The sequence below is a fragment of the Piliocolobus tephrosceles genome, chromosome 14, assembly GCF_002776525.5.
Source record: "Piliocolobus tephrosceles isolate RC106 chromosome 14, ASM277652v3, whole genome shotgun sequence".
NCBI lineage: Eukaryota > Metazoa > Chordata > Mammalia > Primates > Cercopithecidae > Piliocolobus > Piliocolobus tephrosceles.
This window is the reverse complement of record NC_045447.1, coordinates 6,991,613-7,005,688: the sequence shown is the minus strand read 5'-3', so window position 1 is coordinate 7,005,688 and position 14,076 is coordinate 6,991,613. Positions and strand designations below refer to the sequence as shown.

At 52.4% G+C, this 14,076-nt stretch overlaps 1 protein-coding gene across 1 annotated transcript in view; it reads left to right on the top strand.

The window, feature by feature from the left end:
- PLPP7 (phospholipid phosphatase 7 (inactive)) overlaps positions 1 to 3,362 on the top strand; it is a 33,567-nt gene extending 30,205 nt beyond the window's left edge. Inside the window, exon 2 of the mRNA XM_023216927.3 lies at positions 2,800 to 3,362. Coding sequence (XP_023072695.1) covers positions 2,800 to 3,023 — 224 coding nt within the window. The 3' untranslated portion in view covers positions 3,024 to 3,362. The remainder of the gene's footprint in view (positions 1 to 2,799) is intronic.
- The last annotated feature ends 10,714 nt before the right edge of the window (positions 3,363 to 14,076 follow it).

Genomic DNA, 14,076 nt, shown 5'->3' with positions numbered 1-14,076 from the left:
CCGGGACCCCCCAGCCACCTCCGGTGCTCATGGCGGTGCCTTTCCAAGGTGCTGAGCAGAAGGGGAAGGGTGTCTTCTTTCTCCCTTTGCCCCTGCCCTCTGGAATCTGTCATCCACGGCAGATCCAGCTCCAGGTGTGGGCTGGGGACAGCTTCTGCCGTCCAGAGCCCGTATCCCCAGCAGGGACATAGATCCCCAGGTTTCTGGCTCTGCAGGAGGTGGCTGGGTGGTCTCTGGAGTCCTTAGGATCAGGAGGGGTTTCTGAAGGATGGAGGGCTCTGGGCAAATCCTCTAAAGCTTGGAGGGGCCAGTGGAGCCCCAAGAGCACCTGGCACACCGTGAAGGGGAGAGCCTTCTGGAAGGCAGTCGGCGTGCTGCCTGGGAACCATATCCTGTGTGATGGCAGTGGCAGCCGGTGCTGGCTCAGGACAATGCCAGCACTTCCTGGCTGTGTTGACGTCCCGTCCCAGAGCATTGGTGTCGTTGTCTATCAAACGGGGATGACAGGGGCCCCGGGGGGTTGATGTGTGACTCGGGGTGCCCTCCACCTGCGAACCTGACACATCACCGGTCATGCTCAGTGTTGGTCGCAGGGCTCCTGGCGTTGTTGCCCCTGGTGGCAAGGAAGGAACTGGGACACGCTGTGCTGACGTGGCCGTTAGCACAAGGCAGACCCAGGCTCTGACTCTTCCAAGACTTTCCCTGGACTTCATTACTCTCGGACACCGACGTCTCTAGAACCATCACTCTGCAGCCCCTTTCCATGAAGACCCAAGGGCCGTGGGAAGAGCTGCCACCCTCAGGTCCCGGATGACCCCCCTGGGGGCACCTGCAAGAACACAGCCTGAGACAACAGGGAGGAGGCTGTGACTCCTTCAGGACTTGCCACTCTGCCTTGTTGCTGGACAGAGCCTGGGTGGGGAGATCGACGCGGCTGTGCATTGGTTGACAGCTTCCAGTTCCCACCATGGAACAAGAGAGACGGTGTGTACCTGCTCCAGCATGGGGAATGCACTTTGCTGAGTAAAGCCAATAACTGCTCCTTTTTTTTTTTTTTTTTTTTTTTTTCTTTTCAAGAGTTGAGGTCTCTTGGCCAGGCACAGGGGCTCACGCCTGTAATCCCAGCACTTTGGGAGTCCAAGGTGGGCAGATTACCTAAGGTCAGGAGTTCGAGACCAGCCTGGCCAACATGGAGAAACCCCATCTCTACTAAAAATACAAAAATTAGCCAGGCATGGTGACGCATGCCTGTAGTCTCAGCTACTCGAGAGGCTGAGGCACGAGAATTGCTTGAACCAGGAGGCGGAGGTTGAAGTGAGCTGAGATTAAGCCACTGTACTCCAGCCTAGGTGACAGAGCAAAATGCCACCTGAGGAAAAAAAAAAAAAAAAGAAGAAGGAGAAGGAGGAGGAGGAGGAGGAGAAGGGGAAGGAGAAGGAGAAGGAGAAGGAGAAGGAGAAGGAGAAGAATCGGGGTCTCACTCTGCAGACTGCAGTCCAGGGGCAGGATCACACCTCACTGCAGTCTCAAACTCCTGGGCTCAAACGATCCTCCCGCCTCAGCCTCCCACGTAGCTACAGGTGTGCACCACCACACTGGCTAATATTTTTCTTTTTCTTTTTTTACTTTTCTTCAAATGGAGCTAGAGTCTCACTCTGTCACACAGGCTGGAGTGCAGTGGTGCAACAGCTGACTGCAACCTCTGCCACCCAGGTTCAATAGATTCTCATACCTCAGCCTCCCGAGTAGATGCGACTACAAGCATGCACCATGATGCCCGGCTAATTTTTTTGTATTTTTAGTAGCGATGAGGTTTTGCCATGTTGACCAGGCTGGTCTGGAACTCCTGACTTCAGGTAATCTGCCTGCCTCGGCCTCCCAAAGTGTTGGGCTTACAGGTGTGAGCCACCACACCCAGCCTATTTTTATTTTTGTAGGGATGGGGTCTCATTATGTTGCCCAGGCTTGTCTCCTAGCCTCAAGCAATCTTCCTGCTTTGGCCCCCATAGTGCTAGGACTGCAGACGTGAGCCACCGTGCCTGGTGATTGACATGCCCATTCCATTTTTTATGGTGCATAAATGATTTTTTTTTTTTTTTTTTTTTGAGATGGAGTCTCGCTCTGTCGCCCAGGCTGGAGTGCAGTGGCCGGATCTCAGCTCATTGTAAGCTCCGCCTCCCGGGTTTACACCATTCTCCTGCCTGGTGCCCGCCACCACGCCCAGCTAGTTCTTTGTATTTTTTTGGTAGAGACGGGGTTTCACTGTGTTAGCCAGGATGGTCTTGATCTCCTGACCTCGTGATCCGCCCGTCTCGGCTTCCCAAAGTGCTGGGATTACAGGCTTGAGCCACCACGCTCGGCCTATAAATGATTTTTGAATGGTAGCCGCTTCTGCATACCTGAGACACACCCCAAGTGACCCTGGGGCATTTCCCTTCTAAATATGGCTGGGTTGGAATGGACAAAGAATGTGTTCTGGATTCTGGCATCAATGTCCATGAGGGATGCTGGTGTCTGTTTCTTGATTTGGTTACCAGAGGCATGCTGGCCTCTTCCACCCTTCTGAAAGAATCTGTGTAGAATTGGTATCATCTCCTTCTCCAGCCCCCAGATCCCAGATCTCTGCTCTCCCTCTCGTTCCTAGCCTCTTGGAAAGTACCCTCTTCTTACAGTTGACTTTCCGTTCTCAGCCATGATTCGAGGGGAGGAGTAAAGAGCGGGGCTCACACCTCCTCCGGGCCTGGCTTGCGTTACGTCTTCCATATGCGTCATTGTGATGACCTTATCCCTATTTTACAGATGAGGAAACTGAGGCTCAGAGAGGGAAACCCATCTCCGTAAGGTTGCCCAGCTTGGATGTGGTGGAGCCGGGATCAGAAACCGGGCCTGAGTGGCCCCAGCGCAGAGAAGCCCTCCGGAAGACAGAAACGCAGGGCGCCCACCAACCTCGGAATGAGGCTGAGCTGGCGAAGCGACAGGCGCAGGGAGGCGGGGTGGGGGTGACTTGTTTTTCTATTTTTTAAACAGAACCAAACCCCACCACGCCAGGCGGCTGCCTGTGCTGTCTCCGGCGGCCTTTGGCCAGACTCCGTGGGCCTCACCCTGGGCTGCAAGTTGGGTGTGGCAGGAACGGTGCCTGCTCCATCCTTACGTGACCCCGAGAGGTCTCTACAAAGGTAACACCTCCTCCACCCTGCTTGTTCCCACCCACACCCTCTCCTGCCATCAGACAGACCCAGCCCTGTGGATTTCGGCCTTCCCTGCACCAGCTGGAATCCCTGGAGCCTGGCGCTAACCCTGGTTTTGCCCCATGCCCTCCAGCCACCCCAGTTTCTTCCTTCCCACCCCACCCACCCAGCATCACCTCCTCACCACCTCAGCTGTCATGGCCAATGTAAACACTTCCCAGAATACAGAACGGGAGACCGGAGACGGCCTGCAGGAATCATGACTATGGAAAATGGAAAGGGTGGTTTTCAATGTGTCATTTCGCCCCCAAGCAGGAGCCGTGAAGGTCTAAGGAGCGTGGCGAACCTCGGGAAATGCGTGGCTTGTCCTCAGTTCTGATCTGGCCAAGGAGTCTGGGTCTGGAAGGTGGACACCTGCAGCATGGCATGTTGGGCAGGGTGTGTGCAGAGGGGGGATCTCTTTTTTTTTTTTTTTTTTTCCTTTTTTGGGACAGTGTCTCACTCTGTCGCCCAGTCTGGAGTGCAGTGGCACAATCTCAACTCACTGGAATATCTACTTCCCGGGTTCAAGCCTTTCTCCTACCTCAGCTTCCCAAGTAGCTGAGACTATAGACGGTATCACCGTGCCCAGCTAATTATTTTTTTTTCCTAGAGTCGGAGTCTCGCTCTGTCGCCCAAGCTAGAATGCAGTGGTGCAATCTCAGCTCACTGCAAGCTCCGCCTCCCGTGTTCATGCCATTCTCCTGCCTCAGCCTCCCAAGTAGCTGGGACTACAGGCGCCTGCTACCACGCACGGCTAATTTTTTTGTATTTTTAGTAGAGGCAGGGTTTCACCATGTTAGCCAGGATGGTCTCGATCTCCTGAACTCGTGATCCGCCCACCTTGGCCTCCCAAAGCGCTGGGATTACAGGTGTGAGCCACCATGCCCGGCCTAATTTTTTGTATTTTTAGTAGAGATGGGGTTTCACCATGTTGGCCAGGCTGGTCTCGAACTCCTGACCTCATGTGATCGCCTGCCTCCGCCTCCCAAAGTGCTGAGATTACAGGCATAAACCACTGCGCCTACCCCTCAACTTTTTGTTTTTTGGGTTTTTTTTTTTTTGAGACAGAGTCTCGTTCTGTCACCCAGGCTAGAGTGCAATGGTGTGATCTTGGCTCACTACAACCTCCGCCTCCCAGGTTCAAGGGATTCTCCTGCCATAGCCTCCTGAGTAGCTGGGACTCCCTGTATGTGCCATCACGCCCAGCTAATTTTTGTATTTTTAGTAGAGACCAGGTTGCACCACGTGGGCCAGGCTGGTCTTGAACTCCTGACCTCGAGTAATCTGCCTGTCTTGTCCTCCCAAAGTGCTGGCATTACAGGCGTGAGCCCCACTCCTGGCTGGGGGTCTCTTTTTAAGCAGAAAGACCCACTCGTGGAGTAGCGGGGAGAAGCAAGGGAGAGCCTTGAGCACACAGCCCTGAACACACAGCCCCCTTAAGGTGGCAGGCAGGGTCCTCCTCCAGCTGTGGGCCACAGAGCTTCACTCTCTGCATGTCCAGCCACGTGTCTCTCTGAGCCTCAGCTCTGTGCTTTGGGAGGGTCACTGGCTGGAAACCCAGGGTAGGCTGAGGGGGCCAGGCTGGAGCTGGGCTGGACTGGCTAGTGTGAGAGAAAGAGCATATACACGGGAGTCGGGCAGACCTGGGTTCAGATTCTGGCGCTGACAGGTTGCTGACCCTTCTGAGCCTCAGCTTCTCCGCCTGTGAAGTGGGGCTAATACTTGGCTTGCACAGTTGTGAGGGTCGGAGACAGGGCAATGGGACCACCCAGCCTGGTGCAGAGGGTTGCTGGAGAATGAGCTGCTCAGGCCTCTGCCCCCTGGAAAGGACCCTGAGTGTTCCCTGGGCATTTAGGGACGCTCTGGGGCTTGGACAGGTGGGCGACAGGAGAGACCTGGAGAACCTTCAGGCAGGCAGCTCACCCATGTCATGATGGCACCTGTCCCCTGGCCACAGTTTGCCTGGGTACCTGGGTGTTTGGGTGGCAGAGACAGGGTGGAGGTGTGGGGAGGAATCTCTGTTCCTGCCCCCGTGAGCCTGGCTTTTCTGGGAAGCTCTCATAAGAGCATCCAAGGCATAAGCACCTCTCCGGGGTGGCGAGGGTGTTGCGCTGCCTCCTTCTACAGACGCAAATGCCACCTAATCACACAGCTCCCTCTGCAAACCCGCTCCCATCTCCATAGCAACCACAGGGCTTCGGCGCTCCTGGGCTCCTGGTCACTGTGGTTCAACTCCTAAAAGAGGGAGGGACCCCGGGTTTGTCCCCATCCAGCCCCAGGAAAGAGACGTTGGCTGGAGGAACCCATCTCAAGGTCAAAGAGGGTGGGGTGAGGGCAGGGCGGGGACAGGCAGGCTGCAAACAGCTTTGCTCTCTGTCGCTTTGGTCAGGAGGATTCTGGGAAGGGAGGACGGAGGGACAAAGATGCAGCTCTGGGTGGGAGGGCCTCAGGGCTTAGCGCCCACTCATCCTGTGTGAGGCTCCCACCCGCCCCATCCGAAAAGGCTCAGGGAGGCAGCGGGGCAAGGACTGGCTCTGGGCGGTTTCCTCATCTGTAAGATGCGTTGATGCTCTGCACCGGCCTGTGGAGAGGGGGCCACTGCAGTCTGTGCCCCCCACAGTCTGTACTTTGAAATCCCAACCAAGGCTGGGCGCGGTGGCTCACGCCTGTAATCCCAGCACTTTGGGAGGCCGAGACGGGCGGATCACGAGGTCAGGAGATCGAGACCATCCTGGCTAACACGGTGAAACCCCGTCTCTACTAAAAAATACAAAGAAACTAGCGGGGCGAGGTGGCGGGCGCCTGTAGTCCCAGCTACTCGGGAGGCTGAGGCAGGAGAATGGTGTGAACCCGGGAGGCGGAGCTTGCAGTGAGCTGAGATCCAACCACTGCACTCCAGCCTGGGCGACAGAGCAAGACTCTGTCTCAAAAAGAAAAAAGAAAAAAAGATTGTGCCATGCACTCCAGCCTAGGCAACAGAAAGGAAAAAAATCTGTCCCCCCCCCCCAAAAAAAAAGAAGAAGAAAGGAGATTAAGACAGGACAGACACAGAAGGAAGGCAACAGGAAGATTTGAGTAGAAGATGGCCATGCGCAAGCCAAGAAGAGAGGCCTCCTGGGAAAGTCACACTGCTGATACCGCAATCTCAAACTTCCAGCCTCAGAACTTCCAGCAGGTAAATGTCTTGTTTAAGGCCCCCAGTCTGTGGTCCTTCGTTATGGCAGCCCTGGAAGCACAGGTTGACTGGCTGTCATCTGTGCCCACAGGAATAGCAAGGCTGGGAGGCGGCGGCAAGATTGAACGCACTCCAGCCAAATCTGGGGACAGATCCACAGTGCAGAGCACTGCTCTGGGGCATGACCTACACTATGCCACTGGTCTGGCCACTCTGCTTCTGGGCCCTGTAGGAAGAGCACTGTGCAAGGAGTCCACCCTGGAGGAGATGCGTCAGCACAGACCCCATCATGGCTTCCTGAGGCCCTGACCAAGGGAAGCAGCTTCCCAGGCCAAGGCAATTCTCACCAGGACAAAGCTCCCGACTCCCCAGCCCTTCCCTGCCTGGGGAAAATCCAGGAGGGTCAGGGAAGGGGATGGCAGGAGCTAGAAAAATCCTCCGACTCCCACATCCGCCGCCATCTGTCTCCAGGAAGAAACAGAACATCTGGCACCGGCTTTGGCCCATGCTGTTTATGTAAGCCACATGTGACCCCATGTGGCCCAGGCAGCCCCTCGCAGGTTGGTGCCCTGGCCTCGCCCCACCTGACTTTTCCTCACGTGTGAAATAAGCGTGATAATCACGGGGCAGTTGGCGGGGGGGTGTGATGATGCTCAGAGAGCCCTGCTGCTCCCCGGAGGAGCCTGAGCCCACACTCACTCACACATGCAGTCTCAGCCACTGGCCTCGTTCTCCTCATACGTAAAATTATGTACGTGAGATCTCCAAGCGTCCCTCCAGCTTCGATAGTCCTTCAGTAATCCTTCCATACTCATCCACAGGTATTTCCATATCTAAACTTCATGCATGCACACCTGCAGATGCAAACATGAAAACACACGTGTCCGTATTTGCACACAGTTACATTTATACATGCACCTAGATATAAAATGCACCTTTCACCATGGGCCAAAAGCCAGGGCCAGATGTGCCGTTTCTTCCTGGAGACAGATGGCCGTGGGTCTGGGAGTTTCTGGGTTTTTCTAGCTCCTGCCATCCCCTTCCCTGACCCTCCTGGTACACACACAGAAAAACCTGTCCACACACTGTGTTCTGGTACATACACATCCATGTGTATAAGTACACACTTAGCTTTACCTACATTCACGCACAAATACTTTTTTTTTTTTTTTTCTGAGACAGGTTCTTGCTCTGTTGCCCAGGCTGGAGTGCAGTGGTACAGATGTTGGCTCACTGCAACCTCCACCTTCCAGATTCAAGTGATTCTCATGCCTCAGCCTCCCAAGTAGCTGGGATTACAGGCGTGCACCACCACACCCAGCTAATTTTTGTATTTTTAGTAGAGATGGGGTTTCATCATGTTGGCCAGGCTGGTCTCGAACTCCTGACCCCAGGTGATCTGCCTGCCTCGGCCTCCCAAAGTGCTGGGATTACAGGCGTGAGCCACTGTGCCTGGCCGTGCACAGATGCTTATACATATGTGTGTTCTTTTTTTTTTTTTTTTTTTTTGAGACAGTCTCGTTCTGTCGCCCAGGCTGGAGTGCAGTGGCGCGATCTCGGCTTACAGCAAGCTCCGCCTCCCGGGTTCACGCCATTCTCCTGCCTCAGCCTCCTGAGTAGCTGGGACTACAGGTGCCCACAACCATGCCCGGCTAATTTTTTATTTTTTATTTTTAGTAGAGATGGGGTTTCACCGTGTTAACCAGGATGGTCTCGATCTCCTGACCTCGTGATCCACCTGCCTTGGCCTCCTAAAGTGCTGAGATTACAGGCGTGAGCCCCTGCGCCCGGCCATATGTGTGTTCTTGCACTGCTGTACACACTCATATGCCTGCATCTTCTCTTGAATGCACAAATTTACATGTATTCTGCCAGATTGAGCAAATCAATATGAAGGATGCATTATTTGGGACCTATGTATACTAAAATACTATTTCATTTATCTGAAATTCAGTTTCACGGAGTGTCCTCTATTTTATCCAACAATCTAACATGGATATATAACATGCTCACACACGAAAACTCATGAAGCCATCAGGGTCCCCGGGGCCCAGGCCAGGACGTGCCGTTTTGCCAGAAGAATGTCCAAGCCCTTCTTTTTGTCTGATAATTAAATCCACAGATGCTCTCCTGGCCACAGTGCAGCTCCGGGTCCCCATTTGCCGCATTTAATAACCTAGCCCTTGGAGAGCAGGGGCCAGCTTCCAACAGGAGAGCCTTGGGTTTACTGGGATCCAAAGAAAGTTTCTGTCAGCTGGGCATGGTGGCTCACACCTGTAATCCCAGCACTTTGGGAGGCTGAAGCAGGCAGATCACCTGAGGTCAGGAGTTTGAGACCAGCCTGACCAACATGGTGAAACCCCACCTCTACTAAAAATACATAAATTAACCGGCGTGGTGGCTAATGCCTGTAATCCCAGCTATTCGGGAGGCTGAGGCAAGAGAATCGCTTGAACCCAGGAGGCTGAGGTTGCAGTGAGCCAAGATCTGTCCTTTGCACTCCAGCCTGGGCAACAGGAGCAAAACTCCATCTCAAAAAAAAAAAAAAAGTTTTTCTCGCCAGCAGCCCAGCTGTGAGATCTGGCAGCAGTGGGAGCTCTGGGAACCCTGGGGCCCCACCCGTAGAGCCGAGGCCTGGGGCCTGGCCTCAAGGAGGGGTGTCTAGCTCGGGTGAGGGATGCAATCTCAGCCCCCAAGGGCCGGCTTGGCCTCTTCTCCATCTGGAGCTGCTTCTGCTGGTGGGAGACAGGTCAGGACAGGACAAGGATGTCGTGAAAGCTGCTTCCTCCCCTCAAATCTTTCAGCGGGAACGGCAAGGAACAAGGTCCTCAGGGGACCTTGGCTTGGAGAGAGGGAGTCATAGAAGACAAGACACAGCCGCACCCCGGCCATGAGACCCGGACCCTCCTGTCCCCTCCGCTCCCGCACCTCCCTTAGGAAAGAGGAATTCTGATGCTGAGCCCTGGGCCGGCAGATGTGCGATGAGTCCCTTAAGGGCCTCACAGGGAACAGGGTGAATTTCTTTAAGCAATCGTCTGTTTCCCTGATTAGTATGTGTTTTGGTTACACAATAATGCTTTTTTATTATTTAAAAAATTAGAGGCTGGGTGCGGTAGCTCACGCCTGTAATCCCAGCACTTTGGGAGGCCGAGGTGGGCAGATCACGAAGTCAGGAGATCGAGACCATCCTGGCTAACACAGTGAAATCCCGTCTCTACTAAAAAATACAAAACATTAGCCGGGCCTGGTGGCGGGCGCCTCCCAGCTACTCGGGAGGCTGAGGCAGGAGAATGGTGTGAACCCGGGAGGCAGAGCTTGCAGTGAGCCAAGATCACACCACTGTACTCCAGCCTGGGTGACAGAGCCAAGACTCTGTCTCAAAAAAAAAAAAAAAAAAAAAAATTAGAACATACAAGGAAACCAAAAGCAAAGATATTTTAGTTATTCCTTTCAGATGTTTTTCTACACATTTGTAAAAATGTAGATATATTTTGAAGGAAAAAAAAGCAACTATATTCTCTAGTTTTGTGACCTGCTTCTTTTTCACTTACTAACATATTGTGAACATGTTTCTGCATCAAAAAGTAAACACCAGCTGGGTGCAGTGGCTCACACCCGTAATCCCAGCACTTTGGGAGGCCCAGGCAGGCAGATCACTTGAGGTCAGGAGCTCGACACCAGCCTGACCAACGTGGCAAAACTCCATCTCTACCCAAAAATACAAAAAATTAGCTGGACGTGGTGATGCGTGCCTGTAATCCCAGCTATTCGGGAGGCTGAGGTGGGAGAATCACTTGAACCCAGGAGGCAGAGGTTGCAGTGAGCCGAGATAGAGTCACTGAACTCCAGCCTGGGTGACAGAGTGAGACCCTGTCTCAAAAAAAAGCAAAACAAAACAAAAAATTAAACACCAGGCATGGTGGCTAATACCTGTAATCCCAGCACTTTGGGAGGTGGAGGCAGGCAGATAGCTTGAGCCTAGGAGTTCAAGACTAGCCTGGCCAACGTGGCGAAACCCTGTCTCTACTAAAAATAGAAAAATTATCTGGGTGTTGTGGTGTGCTCCTATAATCCTAGCTATTCAGGAGGCTGAGGTGGGAGGATCGCTTGAACCTGGGAGGCGGAGGTTGCAGTGAGCCAAGATCATGCCACTCACTGCATTCCAGCCTAAGTGACAAAGTGAGACCCTGTCTCAAAAAACAAAACACCTATATCTTGACTTGTCACAGCCTCACGGTGGTCCCTGGTATGGAAGAGCCATTGTTTTTGTGTGTGTGTGTGTTTTTATGTTGCTCCTCATTTTGTTTTGTTTAAATTGAGGTAAAACTCACATAAAAATATTAGGTTGATGCAGCCAGGCACCGTGGCTGATGCCTGTAATCCCAGCACTTTGGGAGGCTGAGGCAGGTGGATCACCTGAGGTCAGGAGTTTGAGACCAGCTTGGTCAACATGGTGAAACCCCATCTCAACTAAAAATACAAAAAAATTATCCTGGTGTGGTGGTGGGCACCTGTAGTCCCAGCTACTTGGAAAGCTGAGGCAGGAGAATCACTTGAGCCCGGGAGGCAGAGGTTGTAGTGAGCCAAGATCATGCCACTGCACTCCAGCCTGGGCAACAAGAGCAAAACACTGTCTCAACGGAAAAAAAAAAAAAAAAAAAATTAGGTTAGGTTGGTGCAAAAGTAATTGCAGTTTTTGCCATTACTTTCAATGGCTAAAACTGCAGATACTTTTGCACTAACATGATGCAATGAACTTTTTTTTAAATTTTATTTATTTATTTGAGACAGAGTCTCGCTCTATTGCCCCGACCAGAGTGCAATGGTGCGATCTCGGCTCACTGCAACCTCTGCCTCCCAAGTTCAAGTGATTCTCCTTCCTCAGCCTCCTGAGTAGCTGGGATTACAGGTGTGCACCATCAAGACCTGCTAATTTTGTATTTTTAGTAGAGACGGGGCTTCACCATGTTGGCCAGGCTGGTCTCCAACTCCTGACATCAGGTGACCTGCCTGCCTTGCCCTCCCAAAGTGCTGGGATTACAGGCATGAGCCATCACACCTGGCCCAATGAACTATTTGAGAGTGTATGATTCAGTGGTATTTAGTACATTCGCAATGCTGTGCAACTACCACCTCTACTTAGTTCCAGAATATTTTCATCGCCTCAAAAGGAAATCCCAACCTGCCTCCCATCGGGAGAAAAGCGCTAATCTGGAAACCACTAATCTGCTTTCTGTCTCTATGGATTTGCCTCTTCTAGATACTTAATGTAAATGGAATCAGACGATATGTGGCCTTTTGTGTCTGGCTTCTTTCCTTTCGTGTAATGTTTCAGGATTCATCCATGGGAGCACACGGATCCATCAGTGCTTCACTCCTTTTTATGGCTCGATAATATTCCACCATATTGATAATGCTATAGTTTGTTTATCCAGTCATCTGTTGATGGGCATGAGTGTGGTTTGAACCTTTTGGCTGCTGTGAACACAGTTGCTGTGAACATTGAGGTACGAGCATATGTTGAGTGCCTGTTTTGGGTTCTCTTGGTATATACCTGGGAGCGGAATTTCTGGTTCCTATGGTAACTCTATGCGTCACATTTTGAGGAATCTTGAACTGTTTTCCAGGCAGCTGTACCATTTTCCATTCCCATCAACAAAGTACAATGGCTCCAGTTCTCCACATCCTTGCCAACTCTTCTTGCTAACTTTTTCTTTTCCTTTTTTTTTCTTTTTTCTTTTTTTTTTTTTTTTTTTTTTTTTTTTTTTTTTTTTTTTTTTTTGACACAGAGTTTCACTCTTGCCACCCAGGCTGGAGTACAATGGCATGATCTCGGCTCACTGCAACCTCCGCCTCCCCGGTTCAAGTAATTCTCCTGCCTCAGCCTCCCGAGTATCTGGGCTTACAGGCACCTGCCACCATGCCTGGCTAATTTTTGTATTTTTAGTAGAGACGGGGGTTTCACTATGTTGGCCAGGCTGGTCTCGAACTCCTGACCTCCAGTGATCCGCCTGCCTCAGCCTCACAAAGTGCCGGAATTACAGGCGTGACCCACCACACCCAGCCAGAGACAGGGCCTTCAAAGAGTTGATGACGTTAAAACGAGGCTGTCCGGGTGGGCCCTGATCCAATCTGACTGGTGTCCTTCTAAGTAGAGGAAACTTGAACACACAAAGAGATACCAAGGTTGCATAAGCACAGAGGAAAGAGCTTGTGAGGACACGATGAGCAGGCAGCCATCCGCAAGCCACGGAGAGAGGCCTCAGGAGAAACCAAACCTGTTGAACTTTGATCTTGGACTTCTAACCTCCAGAGCTGTGAGAACAGAAAATTTCTGTTGTATGAGCCACGCAGTCTGTGGGATTGTAGTATGACAGCCCTGGGAAACGAAACACTCCTCTCAGCTTGTTCACCATCTGATGTGTTTCCCGAGTACGCCCAGCCCCACAGTCCGCCCTTCCTTTGTCAGGGATCTGAGGTGTGCAGAGCCCCACACCTGTGCTGGTCAGCAGCTGCCATGTAGACAGTGGGACCCCGATGCTGCACAGAAGGTCCCTGGAAGCAGGTGGCCTCTCTCAGGATGTGTAGAACACAGCAAAGGCTTTAATTATTTCTTTTTTTTTTTTTTTTTGAGACGGAGTCTCGCTCTGTCACCCAGCCTGGAGTGCAGTGGCCGGATCTCAGCTCACTACAAGCTCCGCCTCCCGGGTTCACGCCATTCTTCTGCCTCAGCCTCCCGAGTAGCTGGGACTACAGGCACCCGCCACCTTGCCTGGCTAGTTTTTTGTAGTTTTTAGTAGAGACGGGGTTTCACCGTGTTAGTCAGGATGGTCTCGATCTCCTGACCTCGTGATCCGCCCGTCTCGGCCTCCCAAAGTGCTGGGATTACAGGCTTGAGCCACCACGCCCGGCCAATTATTTCTTTTTAAATACAGACGCCCGGGTCCCACCTGCAGAGGTTTGGGTGTAATTGGTGTGGTGTGTGGGCTCCTTGCCGGGATTGGTTGCCAAGCTTCCCAGGTGATCTGAGTAGAGCCAAAGTTAAGAATTGATCCTGGGCCAGGTGAGCCAGCTCATACCTATGATCCCAGCACTTTAGGGGGCCAAGCAGGAGGGTCCCTTGAGTCCAGGAGTGCAAGACCAGCCTAGGACACATAATTAGACTCATAGTCAGATCATGCAGCTGCAGTGAGCCATGATGGTGCCACCGCACCCCAGCCTGAGCAACATGGTGAGACCCCATTTCCACTAAAAATCAAAAAATAGTTCGGCATGGTGGCATGCACCTATAGTCCCAGCTACTCGGGAGGCCGAGGTAGGAGGATCTCTTGAACTCAGGAAGTTGAGGCTGCAGTGAGCCATGAATGCACCACTGCACTCCAGCCTGGGTGACAGAGCAAGACTCTGTCTCAAAAAAACAAGAATCAGCCCAAACCTCCAGGCCCCTCAGCTGGAAAGGCCAAGGGAATCCATCGGGGTACAGCCCAAGGCTCTGAGTCCAGGAAAGGATGGGGTAGTTTGTAGGGCAGAGGTCCTTCTGCCTCTGGCCTGGTTCCTGCCTAGCTTTGCCAAGAGGGGTTAGTTCAGGTCTCTCACGGGAGGCATCAGCAGCCCCTCACTCTTCAATGATCACATTCAAAATCTACGTGGGGGGTTGTGTTGAGATCTCAA